This window comes from Saccoglossus kowalevskii, chromosome 11 (genome assembly GCF_978046115.1).
Source record: "Saccoglossus kowalevskii chromosome 11, keSacKowa6.1, whole genome shotgun sequence".
In the NCBI taxonomy this organism is placed as follows: domain Eukaryota; kingdom Metazoa; phylum Hemichordata; class Enteropneusta; family Harrimaniidae; genus Saccoglossus; species Saccoglossus kowalevskii.
In genome coordinates, this window is record NC_140651.1 from 23022747 (window position 1) to 23047088 (window position 24342).

Below are 24342 nucleotides of genomic sequence, written 5' to 3' on the forward strand. Positions count from 1 at the left end.
AAGAGTTGTAAGGTCAGTTACAGTTAAATTGAAATGAGCAGTCAGGGAAATCTACTTTTAGTTTATTTTTAGCCAAAAAGTAATTTCAACCACATTTGTGAAGTGGGAAGGTATTTTTCAGACACTGCATATGATGTTGGAATTGAAAATACTATAATTATCCGAATATTAAAGATAACTTGGATGCATTGAGAAGGTAATCAGAAAATAAAGAATGACAAATGTTTATTCAACACAAATATTACAATAACTTAAACGCATTACAGAGCAAAACAAACAAACTGAGGTAGTACTAAGAAAGATGAGCTCAGTAATGTAGATTGGACTGATGTAATAATGGTTTCATGACTGTTTTGTTAATCCGTGGGCAAATATGAACTTTGTAATAGAGCAAATAAACATTGCTAGGATTTTGCTATTCACCTGTGGGTACTCCTTAGACATGTCAAGGATTACAAGCAATGTCCAGTTTTATAATACCATGAACAAGTCATTCATAACTGAACCTTTGATCAGTGTACAACCGACTTCCCACCAAAAAACACAAAATTTTATACATTTACCGACAAGGTTCATGGATATGTAACTGGCAATTTTAAAGTTCATGCACAGTTAACTAGAGAATACCTATGATGCTATGCTTTGCTTTATTTTATATCTTTTAAATGCATACTGTAAAATACTTTATTTTGGCTGGAATTAATTTTCGCTGAAAAGACTTTTTGGGTGTTACATTGTATGTATGGAATTATATTTTCACTGATTTTTGATGAGTTGAATGTGAAATATAGGAAAAAAGGTCTATTCGCTGGATTTTATTTTCACTGAATCATTTCTTAAGGTAGCGGGGCTATTATTTGCATACTTGTTTTCATCTTCTAATTGTGACTGAATGACTACAAATAGACCCGGGAAAGTATATATTTTTAGAATCGTCAGACTTCAAGCTTTTCACAAGTGTATTTTGCAAGTCCGTATCTGCATTCTACGACGCGTTACTCAATCAAAGGTGAAAAATTACTTTTTCTGTAAAAAAAATAATTACGCATTTATGCTGGCGGTAAGAAGTATTTTTTTCACTTTTCCTAGTTGTTCAATAGTCTGGTAAATTGAATGTGTCTGGTCAGTTTTATTCAAGCAACGCGTTTTAAAAAATAGTGTGCTGAATTTCAATTACTGTTTTAGTCGCATTGCCCCCAACTCAAACCACAACTCGTTGGTAAATAATCGATGAAATAGTTTGTCTGGACACATTCAAGTTCCTCTCATTGTCACCTTAAAGCTGTGAAAATTTGGTGTTAATCCGACGACAATAAGTATACGTTATTTTTTGTTAAAGACCTTGTATTTTGAAAAACATAAACTCCTAGCAAACGTCCATGAAGTCACAGCAAAAATTTTCAAGCTTGTTTATCGGCACAATCAGTTTGTTTTCCCATCAAGGTCTGTTTTAACATGTGTAGGGACATCCAAATGTGTAAGGCTATTGGAAACCAAAAAAATAAAGGAATAGGATAGCTATATTTGGATAAATTCTGCATATGAAAACACCAAAATCAATGATTTTTTTCAGTAGCTGTGTGACCTTGTGTCTGACACATTCATATGCAAATGACTAATCTGTGAAACAAACAGGGGCGAAGACAAACCACTCAAATGTTTGGAAACACTCATTGTGTGTCAGATAGCTACTGATAACACATCCTAACATTGCTTTGTCTTGAGTTTATCTTTGAAACTTATAGGCACACAGATTAAACCTGTGTTGTTGATTTTGGAAAACACTACTGAGGCTGCCTTGCTTTCCTTCAGAAAATCTACATTTTAACCAACTTACATGACATTCTATGTTATGTTGACTTTATCATATGAAAGTTTATAGTGCATTTCATCAATTAATAAATGTGAAAATCGTAAATAATAGTCTCGCTACCTTAAGCGAAAATAGTATATATTTAAGTGGATTTGCCATATGATAAATTCGTAATGTGTTTAGAAATAAACTTAAAATAGGCAGTTTGTAAACCCTGTTCCATCAGCAACACCAAATAGACATGCTTATTAAAACTTTTTCCTGTTCTGGAACAAAGTTAAAAAATAGCATGAAGCACTTCTTTTAAAGTATACCCTTTCCTGAGCGAAGATAACACTAACTAACTTATTGATAAAACTAACTAAATTTGGAATGGAACATGGGTAGTTGTTTTACATGTATCATAATATTGTTGTCTAATAACTGTATGTGCAAACATATGGCCGATTGTTCAATAATGCAATCTGATCAATGGCATAGTCCACCCAAGGTACATACGAAATACCAACATAATCAGGTTTGACGTTTTCAAGAAGATAACAGAATTAAAGTTCAAGGGACCATCCACGATGCCTTTCTGGAAAGTATCATATAGTTTTCAAGAAGAAGTACCGTAAAATCTTTATTAGAAACCGGATTCCTAATAGAAGTCACACCCATTTTTTTTGAATAATTGAGACTCAAACATTCATCATTCCTCATATGTGTACATGCTCTAATAGAAGCCGCATCCCCTCTGTTGCATTGTACCATTTTAATAGAAGCCGCATCCCCTCTGTTGCATTGTACCATTTTAGTAGAAGCCGCAGCTTCTAATACAGATTTTACAGTAATGTTTATGCCAGCAGGCAATAAGTAATATAAAAGCACTACCCGACTTTGGAGCTAAAAAAGTACTTGGACAATTGTGGAAAATCTGCTAAAAGAAACCCGACATCTGAGCTTAGTATCTGTGTTGTTGCTGCTGCTGTCCTGAGTAGACTGTGCTGCTAGTACCATGTACATTGCTGCCAGTTGAGTAAGACAAGGTGTTTTGTTGGGAGTTGCTCTGACCACCAGATCCCTGGTATCCCTGAAGGACATGCTTCTGTTAAGTTAAAAAAAGATGAAAATTATTATTATGCACAAATTTCAGCTTAAAACTAAGCAGGGTGAACTCAAAGTGTAGAATGTTTTACACCTCCTTCCTCTAGTGTATTCACTAGTACATTAACTAAGTACAGACCAGCAGGATCTTCATTTAAGATTCAACAGACAGCCAATCTAAAAAAAAATTGTCAGATGACCCTATGTGCAAGAAGTCATCGTTAGGGGGCGCTATACAATTGTACAATCTCAGTACAAATACACCATACTATTTGATACATGTCATCAGTTGAAGCGGGACGGTTGTCACCTGCGCACGCGCGAGAATAGAGTCCCAAACGACGATAACAACATACGCTAAAGACGCAAAGGCTCATGGGTAGTCGCTTGTTTGTAAACAATGACACGCTATGACCATCTGAGGCATACGCAGGTGATAGACTTTCTATAGACTTCTATCAACATTTTCTATTGATTTTTATAGAAATTATTCCAAGAATTTCTTTAGAAAGTTTATAAAAGTTTTATAGCATTTTCGTCGTTTGTTCTATAAAACTCTTATAGACATTCTATAAAACTTCTATGGACATTCTATAAAGTACCTGTTGTTGATAGTCTTGTTGTGTCATAATAGGATTTGATGAAGTGTTGGATGGAGGAACAACACGGACTCTCTTTGCATTCGGTGCATGGCTAGATGAATTGCTGGTCTGCAAGACAAGTATTAAGTGTTTTCATATTAAATGATGTACAATTTGGATCCATGTTTCACTTGTCAAAACTTGTTATTGACTAGAAAATATGAATATGTTAATAAACAACAAGCCATGCATGGCACAGTTCCCATTAGTTATCAAATTTAAGATATACATGTATATAGTTTTGTGTATAGTAATATAGTTTGAACATAAACATGTCAGAAAGATTGATCCAGAAGCTGATGCTTGATTATGGTGATTTTTTAACACTGAAATGATTGACAGTCAGGCATCTTGTATCTGATCGTCATCTTGTATCTGAAAATAAAATCCAGCAAATATACTTTTTCCCCTATATTTTACATTCAACTTGTCAAAAATCAGTGAAAATAAATTTCATACAAAACACCCAAAATTTTTTTCAGCGAAAATTATTCCAGCTAAAATAAAGTATTTTACAGTGTTTAGAAACAAGTATAGTTGATTAAACTTAAAACACACATAATTATAATAAGCAATCCCATATTATACCTATATGGATCAGTTTTGAAACTCACATTTTGACGTGCCTTAGCAGTATCTGATTTATCATCATTCTCATCGTCTGTTAAAAATTCTCTCTTGGGATATGGGATTGGCATGGCTGCAAACACACTGAGACAAAAAAAAAAAGTATTGAAAAATTGATGACAATGTCCTACAGTGGAATCTGTGTAAACACAAACAGCTATTTGCCTTTGAGTTTCAATCTCTCATTTCATTGGAGATTCTCTTCAAGTTAAAGCTACACATTCGCATATTTATCGCTTTTATTTTGAATTAAATAGAATGGCTCATTTTTTGTTTATTTAAAAAAATGAACAGACATGGGCGATCATAGAATCCAACAGCAATGTTTGTCTTTAAGTTTTAGATTGTCACTGCAGTGGTTAAATGTAAGACGCAAATACATGATACAAGCATGACGGAAACATGACAATAAATACTGACAGATTTCCACAAAAGTTATACTGTAGTACTCACTCATGAGTAGGTACAGGCTCTTCTAGAAAATAATTGTCTTCCAATGCTTGTTCTGATGTGATTCTCTTGGTAGGATCCATTGTAAGTAACTTAGATAGCTGAAAGCAACACATGTATAGTAGTGAATGTTAAAAATTTTCTCATTATACAGTAGCAGACCCCCTAATCTATATTTTAAATAAAGCTTGATTATCATACATGTAGCAATGAATACAGAGGTGAATAATATATTCTATTGTTATGCAAATAATTCCCAATGCTAATCTATTTTCTAGGGAAAACACCAAAATCAGTGTTTAATAGAATGTTGGTGCCAAACTGACATCCAACGCATCAGAGGCAAATAACTTAATGGCCAATGAGTTTGCCTTGGTGCCCTTCAATATTCCCCCACATTATTCCTATAATACTAAAGTCATTTGAGAAATTGATGTCCTCTCAATTCCAAATGTTAAGCTTTGTGACATTATATGTAAATTTCATAATTACAAATTCCATAACCATAGTAAGACGGGTTTTTTCTAGAAAACCAGGGATTTTTTGATAATTCTAAGTTAAAATGGAGCATTCTCTGGCTTCCTTGGGGCCAAATTACTATTAGACAGGTCTCAGTTAAAGACTGGTAACATGTGATCCCTGGTCAATCAGAATGTTATGGTTGCCAGAGGATCTGCTCCCCAGGGTAAGGGGGTGCATTGCCATGGCATGAGGGTGCTGCACCCCTATTCCCTTGTTTAAAAAAATCCCTGGTAAGATGTTTTGAAAATCTCTTAATGTATGATTGTCTGTTGCATCATTGGTGAGCCTGGGAATGAGCATAACTAGTTGCATCAGTGAGGGCTTATCAGGCACAATGATGGGAATACCAGAACACATTAACAAAGTCATACACATAGGGCTATTAATTATAGTAGCTTGGGATCCAGCCACAGTGATAAAACATGTCTTTTTCGCGAGCATGTCTTTTTAGCGAATTTAGCAACAGAACTAATTCGCTAATCTAAGATGTTGCTAATGACTTCATTATAAATTCAAAATGGCGGCCAAACAACGTCTTATTCTCCACACAACGTAATATCTGGAGCGCTTCCTTATTACACTTGACAGTTTTTCTTTGTTTTTATGGAGGTGATAACTGCGCATTTTTTTTGGCAGGCGAAAATCAAGTATTGTGAAAACAGGAAATCAACAAAGACAAGAGAGATTTACTAAATCAACATTTTGCTATTACGTCATTTTACCACAATTTGCTAAAATAGAATGCCGCTTTTTCAACATGTTTTACAGTATTTATTAAATACATAAACCATCGCAGCAGTATATTGCTGTTGATAACATAATGCAGTAAAAATGACAATGTAAAACACACCCACCAAATGAAACTCTTTACTGTCTGCTTTAATCTTGTGTTTTTCCATATACTTCGGTAAGTTAGCATTTGAATAACTGAAAATAAAAAAAAGTTAAATAAACAATACTATTTCTACATTGAGACCAGTAAATACGGTCACATAAATACGAAAAAATACTGATCAACTTTTTAATTTTTAAGTAATCTTGGAAACACGTTGGCGCATTTGTCATATCATATAGCAGGATAATAAGCAAAAGATACAACATTTCGTGGCATAGTAATGGCTAACAGTTGGCCATTTTTAATTTATGGAACAAATGAAAATCAAAAATTTGAATGTAAATGACACAAGTCTGGACAGATGTGTGATTACTTGAAGTTAGTCAACAGGAACAAATATAAAGCAATTTCTTACTTTGATCTCCTAAAGTCTTTCATTAAAGTTCCATATTCTGGCATTTTGCGAATGTCTTCCCATTCTTTCTCTGAAAAAATATAAAATTTTTGTTAGTCAACCTTGTTGATTTTGTCGAAATTTAACCCAAAGTAGTGAGGCCGTGGACGATTTTTGATACATGTCATCAGTTAAAGCGGGACAGTTGATAAGTGATAATATGTGTGCGACCAGCTTCTCCAGCGAGCATACATGTATATATCTAATCATGTATTTGAGGTGCATAGAAAACGAGTCCTAGAACAAATTTCATTGGTTGACATCTACTCACTGACAAGTTTACTTATGGACTGCATACAGCTTGTGTAGATGAATTTTATCAGCACAACAAATTTCTGATATTTTGTGAGTACGCATGGAAAAAATTGTTTTGTGATATGTGTATAATTAGACAAAATACACACAATACACGTTTCCTATAACTGTCGCCCTTTAGCGACAAGCACTGTTATGCTGGATAAGGGTGACTCAAAAGCCATTCAAAGTTTTAAAATTGCTTTGACCTGTATTTGTCCATCAATTAAGATGTTTTCCAGAGATTATACTACATTTTGTATGATGAACAACATTCATTGACTCATTATGTTATTGTAAGGTCATAAAACTGCTATCAATGGAGGACACACCTCACAGAAATTATGTAATTTGGTTCATAATTTAAAAATAAATTCAGATTGTTTTATGTTGCCCATTACTCGAAATTCGGTTTACTGTTAATTAATATTTGAGTTATTAAATTTGAATGTTAAACAAAAATGCCCCATAGACCTGGTTGCCTGTAACTCAAAGTTCGGTTAACTGTTAATTAAAGTTTGAGTTACTAAATGCGAACGTTCAACAAAAACAAAAATGCATGTTGCCAATAACTCAAAGGTCTGTTATTTTAACATTGAGTTACAATTTGGGCGTGGTTTCGCAAAAGTGGGGGTGTGGTTTATGAAATATGACTAATGATAAAGTGTTTTCATAACTCGATGTTCATAACTTGATGTCCGTAACTCAAACATTTCAGCATCTCTTACCCGAGATAACTAACTAAGGGACGACGTCAAAAGATCATTGTCGGATAAAAAACTTATTTGCTTTAGTTTGGGGGGGGGGGTTAACCTAAAAACGTTTCCATTCTACAAAAATGATTTTATTTTTTAATGAAGTCAAAACAATTTTGGAGTATTTGTAGTTCGTTTTTTTTCTATCCAATCATGGACAAAAATATCAGAAAATGAAAATAACAAAAAACATCCAAGACGAGAAAATGGTTTGGTCCGAGTGTAAATATGTGCGTCAAATGAGGTCAATTTCAGGGCATGGATTATCAATTTGTATTTGATGGTGAATTGACGCCATGATCAATATTTATCAATTAAGTTTCAGTGGGGGGTGGGGGTGGTGAGTTTGGGAAAAAATAAAGGAATTCAGTTTTTTATCTTACATTGAACTTTTGATGTTGTCCTTAACCACCATCCTCACACATCACCTTAACCATAATGCACGTAATACCAAAATAAACAACCTACCATGAGGGAATCCCATAACACTAAATATTCTATCGAGTTGATCATGGTGATATGGGTTACTGGTTTTGATATCTTCTTGACGACAGTGGAATATTGGTTCAGATGTTAGGAGTTCAGCAAATATACAACCGATAGCCCATATGTCTGGCAATGATGAGAGAAACATTACCGGTAATTGTATCTTCCTCTTTACAATAAAAGATGCAGTTGATGTCTAAGCTGATTTGAACAATCGCATTTCAGACCATTAACAAGTCATTGAAAATGACACAGTCCCCATTAAATTATTGAAAGTTCTCTTTGTGCTCGTCATATTAAAGCGAAGGGGTTGTCGCAAGCATGTCCTTGAAACCTGAGTTCCAAGTGATATATACAACAGATTGTTTATTTACATCAAAACACGTGTTCCGTGTAGTAGTAATATGGCCAAAAATAAAAACGGCCGTTATTCGGCCATCTTTGATCTGATTATGAAACATACTGATATGTATGATGTATGTGCCAAATACAAATGAAAATGGTACATAATATAGTGGAAATATAGTTGTAAAGCCAAAAAGTCAGATGGCTGTCAATCAACCATCCTTGACCAGATTTTGAAACAAATTGTCATGGACATGCATCCTAACATGTATAAAGTACATGTATGTGCCAAATTTGAATGAAAACTGACAGAGCACGTCCAAGATACCGCATAAAAAAAACAAAACAAGATGCCTGCCAGTCGACCATCTTTAATCCAATTGCAACATGTATAATCTATGTACCAAGTTTGAATGACAACTGACAAAGCATGTCCAAAATACATTTTCAAAAAATAATATGGCTGCCAGTCGGCCATTTTGAATCGAATCGCTAAACCACTGCATGTGCATATGTCCCACATAAGGTACTAAGAACATGCAAAGAATGAACGGAATCGGTCCACAGGATTCTGAAATATGACTCTCGACAGACTGACGCACAGACGGACGGACACACGGACGGACGGACGGACAGACAGACTCAGGAACGGTCGGGGACATGTATCCTAACATGTATGATCTATGTACTAAATTTGAATGAAAACTGACAAAGCATGTCCAAAATACAACATTTTCAAAAAACAAGATGGCTGCCAGTCGGCCATCTTTGATCCAATTATGAAATAAATCGTCATAGACATGCATCTTAACATGTATGATCTATGTACTAAGTTTGAATGAAAACTGACAAAGCATGTCCAAAATACAACATTTTCAAAAAACAAGATGGCTGCCAGTCGGCCTTTTTGAATCGAATCGCTAAACCACTGCATGTGCATATGTCCCATATAAAGTACTAGACAAATGCAAAGAATGAACGGAATCGGTCCAAGGGATTCTGAGATATGCCTCCGGACGGACACACGGACGGAGACCGAATTATAAGTCCCCGTTTTCGGACTTCGTCGGGGATTAAAAACACAGATTTTAGATCTCGCCATATATCGAGTGTCATCTTAAAAATGTGTGTTCTTTTTCAATTGTTTTTTTTTAAGAATTTTGGAAGAAGGATAATGACCATTTTGGAATTAAAATAAAAGCATGCACTGATTTTAGCAAAAAAATATTCTTTATTTCATTGTTTTCTTGGCCTCACTTGTATTTTTTTTTGCTGTTTAGCACATTTTGGCCATAAGCCAATCATTCACCAGATTTCTCTTTTGAGGCAAGTTCCAATCATTAGGCAGTAGTGACCCACTTATTGCAGTGACATTTTTCTGCACACTGGAAAGCGCAACAGCAAATATAACTGATAGTTCGAAGCCCCCTCAGACTGAACACCATTTTAAGTTCTTAACTCAGAATGCCACAAGCCTGGAAAATATTCAGCAGGTATTACTTTTTCACAGTAGAGTAGACAGTTAACCACAAGAGTCAAACGTGCCATCTCCCTGGCACTGAGCAAATGTATCATTATTTGTAAAAAGTGCAAGACTAAAGTAAGAAAGTGGCATTTTCTCGCAGTTCAGTAAGACTTGATGTTATTCTCACCATTAAATAGTAAGAATCCAAATTCTCACCAATTTATTACTTAGAATTCTCATCAAAAAAAACGACAAGTTTAGTGTTGCATACAAGTCACTAACATAACATTTTTCAATTTAGTCAAAACAAACAAGCATATATTTATTTATTGACAAAGTCAATTCAATTGTGAATTTTTTTTTGTCGCAAATTTAATACTGTGAAATACTTTATTTTCGCTATTTTCGCAGAAGGAATGATTCAGTGAAAATAAAATCCAGCGGATAAACCTTATTCCAATAATTTACATTCAACTCATCAAAAAACAGTGAAAATTAAATTTCATACAAAACATTCAAAAAGGCTTTTCAACGAAAATTTATTCCAACTAAAATAAAGTATTTTACAGTAATCAACCTTCATATAACAGCAACCTGTCTATAAAGAACAATTTCTTTAACTCCTTAAGGTGTTTACTATACACTTTTTGACTGTATTTAAATGCATCAAACTTACCAATTGCTTTTGTATAATGCCTAGCACCAAGTAGCAACTCTGGAGCTCTGTACCAAAATGTTACTACCACAGGATCTAAATCTGCTAATGGTTTCAATGGGGAGTTGAAAAGACGAGCAAAACCCATGTCAGCTGTATGAAAAAAATACAATGTTGGTTAGATGTCTGAACCAAAGTCATGTCTATTTCTTTAACAGTTGTTGAAAAGCAAATCTACCATATATGCAGCTATCAGCAGTAACAATGTAAATATTGTTAGACAGACAGGGAAAATAAGTGGCAAGCCACAAATGACTCTGAACAATGTGTTGTTATCTAATGAAGAATATGATCAATGAGAAATATTGATCATGCTGCTCTAATGGGACCAAGGAAATAGTTTGAACTAATCAGATTGAAATATATAGGAGAACTATGCTGTAACAATCTTTTTGGGAGACATTTATCTGTCTTGGGTCTTGATTTGTGCGACTGGAGTGAACACTCTCCACTAATGGAATCCTTGATTTGTGCGACTGGAGTGAACACTCTCCACTAATGGAATCCTTGATTTGTGCGACTGGAGTGAACACTCTCCACTAATGGAATCCTTGATTTGCGCGACTGGAGTGAACACTCTCCACTAATGGAATCCTTGATTTGTGCGACTGGAGTGAACACTCTCCACTAATGGAATCCTTGATTTGTGCGACTGGAGTGAACACTCTCCACTAATGGAATCCTTGATTTGTGCGACTGGAGTGAACACTCTCCACTAATGGAATCCTTGATTTGTGCGACTGGAGTGAACACTCTCCACTAATGGAATCCTTGATTTGTGCGACTGGAGTGAACACTCTCCACTAATGGAATCCTTGATTTGTGCGACTGGAGTGAACACTTTCCACTAATGGAATCCTTGATTTGTGCGACTGGAGTGAACACTCTCCACTAATGGAATCCTTGATTTGTGCGACTGGAGTGAACACTCTCCACTAATGGAATCCTTGATTTGTGCGACTGGAGTGAACACTCTCCACTAATGGAATCCTTGATTTGTGCGACTGGAGTGAACACTCTCCACTAATGGAATCCTTAATTTGTACGACTGGAGTGAACACTCCACTAATGGAATCCTTGATTTGTGCGACTGGAGTGAACACTCCACTAATGGAATCCTTGATTTGTGCGACTGGAGTGAACACTCTCCACTAATGGAATCCTTGATTTGTGCGACTGGAGTGAACACTCTCCACTAATGGAATCCTTGATTTGTGCGACTGGAGTGAACACTCTCCACTAATGGAATCCTTGATTTGTGCGACTGGAGTGAACACTCTCCACTAATGGAATCCTTGAGTTGTCAATATTCAAAATACATGTACTACGACAAATAATCTGAAATTGTGCGGTCATTGTCCTATTCAACGGGCAATAATATATTCATAACAGAGCAGATAATTGTGCAGTGGTTCCACTACAATAATACTGTAATCAATGCCAAAATATCTAGTGGTTCATGTGCATTCAGACCAACATATAAACATGCAAGGGTTGCGTCAATTCACAAACCCGCCCTCAATAAGCAACACAACCCATCCATGATAAAAGATACTGATGAGGGTTTCCACTACAACATATGATAGAACATGGAAGACATTGGAACAAGACACTTATGTGCTTCATAAATAATTTTAAATTAATACATTACTCTTTGTTCAAATATTTTTGCTCACCTATTTTTACTCTACCTCTCTCTGGACCATCTCCCATCACCAGAATATTGGCAGGCTTCTAAAATTAGAAAGGTTGTAATTTCAGAGGGCTAGACATGGTAGCAAATTCACTTAAATTTAGTACTGGTATACTACAAAATAGATATTCACTTGTGGCATTTTGATCAATTTCTGCTAGAATAAGAAGTAAAACTCTATATTTGGCCTTAGATTAAACCATCATTAACTCAAAGTGCAGCATGGTAGTAGAGTAAGTTAAGGTCTTATTCATCGACTTACCAAGTCTCTATGTAGCACCCAGTTAGCATGGAGATACTGTATACCATCTAAAATTTGAAACAGTAGTGATTTCACCATTGTTCTTGGCACCTGCACTGGTTTTTTGTTTGCTTTAGAAGCTCTGTGGTACTTAATTATATGCTGTAAAGAAAATAAATGCATGTTTAATAAATTATATACAACTGCGACTGGAGACAATTGATTTAGACAAAAGTCATCAACATTACTTAAGCTCTAACTTTTCATGCAAATCATAACACAGAAATTGTTACTATTCAATTTGTAAAGCAAATGTATTGCAAAACTTGAAAACTGTTTACATCTATGATGTTCCAAACTGGAGATCGTAACACATGGTATCAGCAGCAGGGATTTCAACAAAATGTGAACTTCAATCCTTTTTTTTATGACATAAACCATATCAGGCATGTGTAACATATCTGCAGCAATGCTGATACAGTTAGAAAGTATCACTTGAATGACTACCATAGTGCCATGATGTTTGAAGGTTGAAAATGCATCATCATTTGGCAGATTTGCATACTTTGTAAAAGTAAAAAGCTCTGGCACAACCAGCGATACTGTCATTGTGTGCATGAACCTGAACCTGCCAATGCTAGATCATATGACCAAATGCTACATCTGTCTATATTCATTTTTATTAAAAACCAGAACGTCAATGACGTAGATGCTCATCCGGAATTTGGATATGAGAGTAGAAACTTTTAGCTGCTTTTGTTTTTTTTATTTTCCTGTTAGTCTTGAATTGACATTGTCATAGGAAAAACCAATGGTGCTGCGTAGATGGAGTTCTCATTATGTGTAGTTAGCATCTGTACAAGTTAAAGTGTAGTAAGAAGACCTTCTAAGGTAAAGTGTGAATACAGGTTGTGCCCAGAAAATTTGACCATTTAGGGAGAAAGTAGATGAAATAAAGGTTATCAAATCAAATGAACCCTTATTAAAACAAGCGACCTAACGGTCACAATAGCTTTGCTGTCTCTATAGAGCTTGGTGATGCCATCATGATTATTGAAAAGGTTATTGAATTACTCTTACAGTGGATAACTGTAAAGAGAGCTAAATGAACAAATCTAACAAAATCTATGCAAGGTATACAAACAAAGTGATTGTGTTTCAACATGGTTTCAAGAACAAGTCGAAAATAACATAAAACAAGATATGACATGTCATGTCATAGTCCCCGCTCAGAAAAAAATTTTAAAACTTATATTGAACTTAGTTTGTGTCAGAGTGAATTAATTCATTATGAGCTGTATTAAAATTCTGTTCAGAATTGATGTGTTACAATTTTAGGGGGTGGGGTAAAAATACATTCATTTGGCTTTTCTGAGACAATTTATACCTTGTTAAACATATAATGCGATGTGCACTTGTAAACAATTATTACCTGTCCCTGTACCAACTTTGAACAAAACTGGATGACACACATCTGAGAAAAAGCTGTTAACAGCTAGAAAAAGCTTGTTTTTTTAGATTTTTGGGGAAAAAATGGCCTCCAAGTCGTAAAACTTTATCCAATCAAACAGGTCATGAATGACAATCCTTGGTGTACATTACCTGTGTCAACAACTTTACTTCCCATGTACTTCATGTACAGATCTACATGTAGTTTGTGGCCCTGAATTAGTTTCAATATCTCTAAATAAGGACAAGAGTACTTCTCATATGACAATGATACAAATAAAGTGCAAGAATCCAGAAAAATATTATCAAGTTTTTATTATCATACATTAATATTAACAAATCGTGTGAAATTGAACTTTTATGTACAGAGAAACACATATTTATGCTTTGGTTGACAGCACTTCTCAAAAAAAAAAGACGACCTGCAAAACTTTATACAATTGTCAGACATGCAGCGAATAGTATGCTTTTGTAATATATGCAGTTTCAGTGGCTTTGCTTTCCGAGAAAAAAATTCTGGCTCTGCACCTGAAAAAAACAAAAAAACATTTAGTCAAAAGTAAGCAGAGGTTGTAGTATATATGCTCCCATTAGCTGTTAAATTTAATTAAAAAAGATATTTGTGTACTGTCTTTTCAGTACGAAAACATATTACTTAATATATTTATACCAGCCAGAAAGAAATTGCAAGTTTTCACTGAGCAATTAGGAATATACATGGACAACAATTGATGCATGTGTAGCAATATACTGTTTGAAAGTCTGCAAGATGTAATGAAGTAGCAAACCAATCACTACTCGAGTCTGACTGGCTGGGAAACTGCACAATACATACAAAAATGTATGCAGATGATATATGAGCAGCTCCACCAAATATAAAAATATTCTTTTCATAGTTATGACTCTAATGTGATCGTACAAGTTTATTGTGATTCTATATGTGTTTGTAATATTATTTAGCTTTATTTAGCATTCTGTTTAGATGGTTAACTTTACTGTATCTTAATGTAGTTTATTTTATTTTTATACGACCATAGAACAACTCACTGTAGTTTGTTTTAATGTTGAATAACAATTAAATCAGTCACTGTATAGTGGTGACGTATTGCGCGAAATTGTTGCAAGGACAATACTTTTCTCGATTTGCGTGTCGTCGTGAGTCAATAAAAAATGCATGGAATGGTCGGCAGTATCGATCAAGTTCGTCTAGTGTGACATTCGTGGCTAGCGACAAGATGCCGTATAATCGTTTAAATAGACGTCAAGGAGGAGTGAAAGGCCATAATTTGGTGCTACAATAGACGTCATGAAATGTTGGAAAATTACAGTCAATCAAAAAAACTGTTCACATGACAACAACAAATATTCACTATATTTATTATGCATTATTTTTTTGTTGGTAGCAAATGATCACGGTACGGTAGCTTACTTGTTTTTGAAGTGTTGTAATTGTTGATTAGTACTCAGTAGTGATTATATTAACGTACAAAAAATAAATTCGTTGAATTGTTATGAAATGCAAGTAAAATTCAACTTAGTTTTATCGTAAGCAAATGTTTTCGGTTACATGTTAACGGTCGATGAGACAATATCCGCCATGTTATCCATGCCCACGACGCGTGTTTATTGACCAGATAGGTCAAGTTGCTAATCAACCAATCAAAATGCTGGATGGTGCCCATGTGCTCAAATTACCATAAAGCATTTAAATATGACAGTTCAGCGACCTCATGGTGAAAGCAACACGAAAGACCAGATTTACCGATGTTTTAGTGCGATCTTTTGGCTTCGTTTTTCATGGAGAAAAAGGCACGATTTTTTTAATCGGATTTAGAAAAATAAATAAACGTACCGTCCCAAATGTAAATGTTGCGGAAATCAAGCATGGCAATAATGATTTTGAGTGAGGCAGAGTCTGGCAAGCATCTCAGAGCAGCATTGCGCCGACACCACCACGACGTTTGAATCCCGGTGAGAGCACTGCAAACCTCTTAAGTCACGAGGTAAACTTTCAATTTACACAATACATAATCAGTTCCTACAACCATAATAAAAAGGCAGTTTTTCTGGCGAAACTCTCGACAGGTTAGCAATAGTTTCTCACGATCACCAAACCCGAGACACAAACGATAATACAAAGTGTATAAATACCATAACAAGCACAGTTTCTTACCTTTGAAATTGACGAGACACAATTTTGTCCATAAAAGCGTTGCGCAAATAAAGATACAATTCCAAGATACAATATCCTCACAAAATTGACTGATTTCCACAGAGACGAGAACTGCGTAAGCGTCATCAAAACTCGGATTAAACTCGGGTAATTTCGGGAAAGTCGGATTTTGAAGAAAAAATGTTAAAAATCAAGGAAAAACACAGTGAAACTTTGAAGAATCGAAAAAATAACTTGATGTGCACCATAGCACCATCAATTTCTGTCTCTGTACCAACTCTGAACTGAATTGGATCACACATGTGTGAGAAAAAGCTGGTAACATGAAAATGTGCACACACATTGCACAGACACGACCCAAATTAAACCCCCCGCCCGGAAGTAGAGGCCCGAGCATGCGTAAATGTTTGGAACTGCACATGCACGAGCCTCTGCTTCAAAATATCCACGTAGATGGGTTGATTCATATTGCTCTGGTATTTCGATTTTCACAGGATTTAACCCATTTTTGTTCGAATAAAGGAAATGTAAGTCGATCGATAGTTTCTACCGATATCGTGCTTGAGTTGTGTGAAGCGGATCGAAATATAATTTGGAAAATCGTGTTATTTTAGGGAAGTTTCGATGTTATGGTGTCAACGCTTTCCTACCTTGTGTTATTATATGAGCAATCTGATTAAAATCTGATGTAGTGTACGGGCTTCAATTATTTTGGCTATAAACTTATTTTAATTTTATTTTTTATTACTTTTGTTATTAATGCCCTTTTATTTTATTATTTTAATTTGATTTTGATTTTGTGATTTTTTTAATTCCGCCCTACCTACATCTGATCCGACGCCTATGTAAGACCCGTTCAAATCTCGCGTAAGTAACAGCCAATCACAGCCCCCCTTTTATACAGGCTGTTGGTTGCTTACTTTTCAGTGTATACGGGCAATCTTTCCGTACATTATATTTTGCCCACTTGAATAAACCATTAATAGAAAACTGCTAGTATATTTTTATTTGCAAAAGAAATTCCACAGCATTTTACAATTTTTGTCATTACATTGAATATTTTTTTCACTTCCAACAAATGTGTACACTTCCAGATACATCTTCGCCAACCAAGGTTCGTTCATTCAGTCATCGCTTCAATTTTACATCACTGAGCATAATTATCTAGAATGGAAGCAAAAAAATAAGTAAATCGTAATGATTAGAACACTGTAAACAGCTATAGTAAACAATGCAAACTGATATTAAATTGTATAACGGTCGCCGGCCCACGACATCGACGCAGAAAATTGGAGCAAAAAAATATTTCCTGATCAATTGTGATGTGTTCCAAATAAAAAATATTTTATCCGGTCCAAATCAGCTCAATTACATTAATAAAGAGTTATTGTATAATGTACAAAATGTTGATACAATTTGATGAATATTTACAGCTACGGCTTCAATACCGTAGACGATTTTGGCCCGATCGTCAACAAAACATCACCCGTCCTCAGTTCAGGCGACTGGAAAAAGACACTGTTGTTCGGTCGAACCGGTGGAAACAAAATCGTCACTCCCAGAATAACTATGCAAAATAACGATCTAAAGTCGAACCATTCGAGCTACAATATTAACATAAAAATGACTTTCGTTGCATTTGACAATGATAAGCTTACCGAAAAGCCGTGTTTTTCTTGGTCGCTAACGTCGGTATAATCCGCCATTTTATTTGAGTGTGTTTGCCACCAGACTCTGCCCGGTGACGTCATCATGTGCGCTATAGAAGGAGGTCTGTGATTCGTTGACTAAAATCGTCGATAGTGGGTCTCGTTGAAATCTCATTACATAGGCATCTGGTCAGATGTAGGTAGGGCGGAATTAAAAAAAATCACAAAATCAAAATCAAAGAAAAATAATAAAATAAAAGGGCATTAATAACAAAAGTAATAAAAAATAAAATTAAAATAAGTTTATAGCCAAAATAATTAAAGCCCGTACACTACCATCAGATTTTAATCAGATTGTTATATGAGTAGTAGGGGAATTTACCGGCGTGACTAACTATGTCGATCTCACTTTAGGTCATTTATTTATTAGCCAAGAAACATTCCAAGCGCCTGTGGTTGTAGGGCAGCCATGTTGTGATTGAGGGGTGCTTGTTGGATGACTGGTTGTTGAAATCGAATAGTCTGGAATTCTTCGACAAACATTGAAAGTTGAGCGAAGCGGGCGAGTATTTCGACTTCATATGACCCAGTCTCGGTAAATTCGGCTTGGTCTTCATCGTAATGATCGATGACTTGTTGGTCCGCGTTGACTAGCGCTGGTAGCCGGTTGTCGACAGCTAATTTCTGTGCGAGTAGTTTCCGATACGCGGCGTTTTTGTCATTGGCATCGGGGTACTGCGTGATTAGCTTTTCAATCGGTGTGAGGACGGCTTGTAGTTGTGCCCTTGCTTTGTTCCTCCGTTGAATTAGTTGCGTTGCTCTTTGCTCTTGGGATAGCCAAGAAGATCCACATCCACCATTTTAAATTTCGTGATAGCAAGTGCATTGTGGAAGAAATATTAACTGCGCATGTGCACAAGTAAAGCGCTGCTGATTGCGCTAAGCATTCAGGGTAATTCCATTAGAAAACGTGTGGGGGAGGTTTTAAATCAATGTATCAAGAAAGAAAGAATGCACCCATTGACTGCCTAAATGAACTTTATTCTCTTGAAAACATACAGATATATCACAAATAGCTAACCTAGAATCAGTGAATGGCATCCTTATTCATGGATTTTGTAATTTCTGGACGACAGACGCCTCGCCATGGCATAGGCTCATCAGGGCTTAAGACCGGATGAGCCAAAAATTGCTATTTATTGAAATATTGTTACAGTATTAATTTTTGTACTATAGGAACATTTTTTGTGTGAAAAGCAGTAGGTTGCCATAAACTTTTATTGAGATTGTGTGAGCTGCATCATAAAATAAAGCCATACAGTAATATGGTCAAGAAAAGTTTTAATCAAAGCCAACTATTTTATAAGATATGAACTGCCTTTTTTTGACAGTACTGTAAAACCATTTATTTTCACTGGCGTTTAAATTCCACTACTTTGATGTTTCGAGCGATTTCACTTGGCTTTAATTTCACGAACTAAACAGGGAATCAAAGAATTCTATTACATTGTAAAAAATAATAGACAATACTGTTCTGATAGACCTTGGTTTGGTTCTGGTTGTCTCCCAAAAAATGTCTCGTTATTCAAAACATTGCCCAAGGCGATCTTTCAGATAAATATTATGATAAATTAAAGCAAAAAAAAAATGAGACTTACCCACAAGTCATGTTCAGCAAAGTCAAAGAGTAGCCATACTTTTCTGTCAGAATGAGACAAGAATACTCTCTTCAAACTGATCACATTCGGATGCTTTAATTCTCTGAGCAGCTAAAAGGGGTTCATATAAAAACATAGTGAAAATATTGTGACCTTGCCATGTTTAACAAGTCATTGCTATTGACAAGTCCCCACACAGTTTATAGGGACAATCAACATTAGCACCAAATAATTATTTACACTCATGTGATAGTTATGATACAAAGTGAAGTCAGTTTATTTGTGTGATTCCTTCTTTTATTTTGCCATGACATCCATAATGCATTACTAGCAAGAAAATGATGATCAGCCATCTAAAACATGCATGTGCAAATGTATCACATGATGTATGTGTAAAGTTTAAACACAATCAGTCCAGTCATGTTTGCAATATGGCTCCGAAAAACAGCATTCGTTAAAAACAAAATGGCCATCAAGCAGCCATTTTGATTCAAATTTAGGACAAAAACATGATGTGCATCAAACACCCATTATGTTTAATAGACATGTCAAGTTTGAATGAAATGTGTGTCCCTGTACAAGTAAGACGTCCAAGAATGGCAGAAATGCTTGATTTTGATGAACTTTTATCACTAAAAAGGCCGCAATTCGACTATCTATATTTGGGTCATGAAACAAATGCATGTGGATATGTACGATATAATGTGTGTGTGAAATTGAATGAAATCGGCCCAGGCATGTCTGAGATATACATGTAGGTGTGAAAAGACGGACAGCAGTGAAATTACAAGTCTACATTTTCCGAACAGGGACTAAAAAATAATGCATTACAGGTCAAAGTTCAAATACAAATACCCTGGACTTGATAAAAATCAAACTTTGTCAAGACCATATAAATGTATGTAACATAATTAGATTTGAGAATGAGTTGTTGTAAATAAATATACATAGAAATTTACTAATCATGTTCACTCAAAAAAAAGTTAACTGGCCTATGTTGTACTTATTAAAGAAATACAAGGATTTCATAATCAGACTTGTTTTCACATCAACAATTTCTTTTCCAGTTTTGCAAATATGGCAGTTACTGCATTCATGTGTCTATTTGCTGACCCACAGATAGACAGTGTTGTGGGTGACCATATATTTTTGTCTTTAGCGCAATTAATTATCAATACTTGACTCTTTGTCATTTTGCATATATACATGTACACTGTACATCATAATAATGTACATACAAACAGAAGAGTGCCTAAGAGGTCAACAAATTATTCTCTTGGAGAAGTATCTCCAAAATTTTATTAAAATAATTTAAAAACAAATTTCCAGAACAATTGTTAACCATCTAATTTCTGTCAAAACAATTTTTTTTTTCAATTTTCCTATATCAATTCAACCACCTGGTAGTAAATAGCCACAGCTATCAATTGTATTTGTCACGATTATGACAGCTTACTAAAAATAGAATTACATAAATACAGAACACATTACAACACAAGAAAGACTTCAAATGACGAAAAAGTGTGCAGATGGTGAAGACATTTTTAAAGTTTGTTACCTGAATAAAGTCCTTGAGATATAATGTCAAAGACACAAAATTATACGTCTATTTTAGTTTCTGTTTTCTCATTTGTTTTCCCAAAATCAAACGTCTGCATAAATAATTAATCACATGATGTAATGCTAAGTGATGTCATATGAAACATGATATTCTTGCCCAGGGGTTTTCTAAAATGGGGAACTGGCTGGTGTCCTCTTACTGAATTGCTGATTGAATTTTCAAGTCATAAATATATTTCTAATATATTTTTCTCCATAAAAACATCCCAGCAACACCAGCTGACAATGTGTTTGGACACCAAATACACTAAAATTACTCTTAAAAATATTTAAATGGAGATAGATGCACAGTTAAAACGGTGCAAAAGCCTTCCGATATGGCATCGCTCCGCTCCCTCGCCTATGTGTGCTCCCTCTTGTTTATTTTTTCCAGAAAAAACCATGTTGCCTATTATGACATTTTTTTTATGGGAAATAATATTTGTAATGATTCAACAAATGTAATTTTAGTTTTTCTCTTACAATTGAACAAATATTTTAATTTTTCATGACCCATTTCAATTAAAGGATTACGGTTGTTGGATTTACCTCAATTTCTCTGCAGGCAGACATAGATATTCCGGTTCCTTCAATTAATTTCAATGCATAGTACTTAGTAGGTTTTTCATCACTTGAAATGAAAATAAATGATGAAAATGTATGAATTAATGTACAATCAAAATAATTTAGATAGGAATCAATTGTGTTAATGAACAAATTCAATTGACGACATGGTAGATAATGTCCATCTCAGTAAATACATTGCTTAACATGTTTAAGTAGAGATGGCTAAGTTGTGTTTAAAATCAATGTAAATTTGTCTATATAGTTTGGTATTGCAAAATTAGTGTACACTCTTTCATTTGAATATATATATATTATGAAATATATTTTGTGTTCTGTTGAACGTTTTACATATTTACTTTATTCATATATTTTTTTATTTACATATTTATTTATATATTTATTTATGTATAAAATCGTCACCGGGTGACTGTGTCCGGACCCCTCACAGTTATCAAACAGGTAACCCAGCCACCTTCACGTTTCAATGTCAAGACAAGGTCACCTTGCCGATCGAACCTTGAGAAACTCGAGTTAATTATGGGTCAGTAGAGTTAGAACCATTTTAAAACAACAATTAACACTAGAAGAAAGTCATACCCGTTCTTTTTTCTTTTTGCTTTGTATACATGTCCATATGTACCTCTTCCGACTTTCATTCCATCGAACTCAAATTCATCTTCAACCTTCTGTCGCTTAGCAGCCGCCTTGGACTTGAAATCAAAGTCCATCGTGTTTTTCTTCGATAAAAGAGTGAAACATGTATCAGAGACTTGCTGCACCTTTTTCACTTTCCATTATAGTCCACTGAACATTTATTTTCTACACAGAAATCCTAGAATTCGCATATTTGCGAACAAAGCCTTTTCTCATTCATTGCGCCATTTTGGGTGTAGATTGGTTTGTTTTCTAAAACTCATCTCCAGTAAAGTTTATACGAAATAATTTTATAACTATAAATGAAATCGTTGATTTTTTTTAAAAGTTATAAAACGTGTAGAATATTTGTATAAATAAATGTACATTTGTTTTTTTATTTTATTTTTCGTAAAAAAGTTTAATATTTGGAATTAGACTGTACTTAACCCGGAAGTGAATATTTGGCGGGAGTTCAATTTTCCGGTCTTATGTTTACAAATAATTCGTCGGTAAGTATCTTTCAATTTTACATCATTCACAGTGCTGTACATGATGGCACGTCATTATACACGTAAATATCAATATCTCAGATCCAGTGTATCTGGTGGAGCGACATTGTGTGATAGAATGTATTTTACTTTTTTCTAACTTGCTGAAGTTTACGTATCAAAAAGGCACGCAAGATCGTTTCACGCAAAACAGTACATTACTGTCGATTACCAATTTTATTTTATTGTTATTTTACCGAAAATCATTTATTGGGTTGTACGTGACACATTTTTCGGAAGGAGTTTTATTTGTACCCCACCCTTAACACTAACCCTACCGGTACCCCTACCCTCTAGTGCTACCCAATTTAATTGCATACAATGTCTTCCCATGGATGTACTAGTACATCCATGGTCTTCCTAAAGACGCATAGTTATCTAGTAGAGGGGGCATATATTAATTAAATTGGGGTGAGGGTTAGAGTTCAGTGGCGGATCCAGGGGGGCAGATGGGCATGCCATGCCTCCCCGCAAACGATCATTCATATCATCTGGATTACGCATAGCTTCTCTGCGATTTACACTCTTGGACCCCCCCCCCCCCAAATACATTTCCTGGACACCTTGACTCAAGGTCCCTGGACACCTTGACTTGGGTACCCTGGACACCTCGGCTCGGGGTTCCTTGACACCTTGACTCAGGGTTCCTGGACACCTTGACATGGACCCTCGGACACCTTGACCCTCGACCTGATCTCAATGCGATAGGGCTAACAATCTTGTCAGCTTAGTTTCTGATAACCCTACCTACCAATATTCTTATCTAAATAAGCTAGGTTTTATTCACAAAAAAATTTTGGTTCATTTATATTTGTTGATTTAGTGGATAACCAGACCAGACTTACATTTGGTAGCATGCCTTGTTATCTGCTCGACGTCAACGTGTGTTCAATTTATTGGCAAAGCATGCCTAGACATTGGAGAGCAGTCACCTGATGGAACTCTAGGCTAACACTTCAGTGTTGTCTGGATTATGCAGTTAACAAATATTGTAAAATGTTGAATCAGAGAAAATGAACCTGCCGGTAGCATTCAATCTACCGGGGTATTCATTCTAAAAATTTGTTTTATGACAAGTTATGCAACAAACTGAACATCCCAATGATTATGAAACAAATGTATTGTTTTACTTGGTAATCGTTTAAATCATATTATATAGATTTTTTGGGAACGTGCAGAAATATTTTCACTACTATTTTCTTAGAGAGAGCGTTTTTCCCAAAATTGTATGATAAATATAAATAGATATTTAAGGTCAGCAGGTGCCCAATCCTGTTTACCCAAATGTACAGTCTACCTAATCAGCAATATTGTTTATGAAAATGTCTATGGTGTTCTCTAAGTTGAAGCTTAGTTTGGGAGAAAAAATCTGAGAGTGCAACATTTGGTGGTCATTCTTTCTTAGGTCTGTTAAATGCATCATTGTGATAGAAATACCCTGTTACAAGATAGTCCACTGAGAAAATCTAAGCTACCGGTAATCTAAAATAAAATTACTTCCTGCCTACCCGATTTTCTGTTAGTCCATTACCAGGTACTAGAAAAACAGATTTTTTTACCCATCCTAAATGCAGGGTATTATTGTTGATCGTAATTCTCAGCTACACAAATATTGAAAATTTAAATATTTTTAGATGTGGA

General features: G+C 35.1%; 1 protein-coding gene across 2 annotated transcripts; it reads right to left on the reverse strand.

Annotated features, from left to right (window-relative positions):
• Positions 1-208: 208 nt before the first annotated feature.
• LOC100371962 (cyclin-dependent kinase 8-like) lies at positions 209-22434 on the reverse strand. 2 transcript variants are annotated; one of them, XM_002732022.4, is made up of 13 exons: positions 22115-22434; positions 21500-21581; positions 19352-19462; positions 12444-12584; positions 12165-12222; positions 10450-10581; positions 7946-8089; positions 6390-6459; positions 5994-6066; positions 4621-4718; positions 4155-4251; positions 3502-3609; positions 209-2900 (listed from the first exon to the last, which is right to left on the reverse strand). In XM_002732022.4, the coding sequence occupies exons 1-13, from the start codon at positions 22243-22245 to the stop codon at positions 2757-2759; spliced, it is 1389 nt and encodes a 462-aa protein (XP_002732068.2). In that variant the 5' UTR covers positions 22246-22434; the 3' UTR covers positions 209-2756. The 2 variants fall into 2 exon arrangements, with proteins under 2 accessions (XP_002732068.2, XP_085361159.1); XM_085505033.1 differs by lacking the exons at positions 3502-3609; positions 22115-22434 and having other exon boundaries at positions 21500-21576.
• Positions 22435-24342: the final 1908 nt, after the last annotated feature.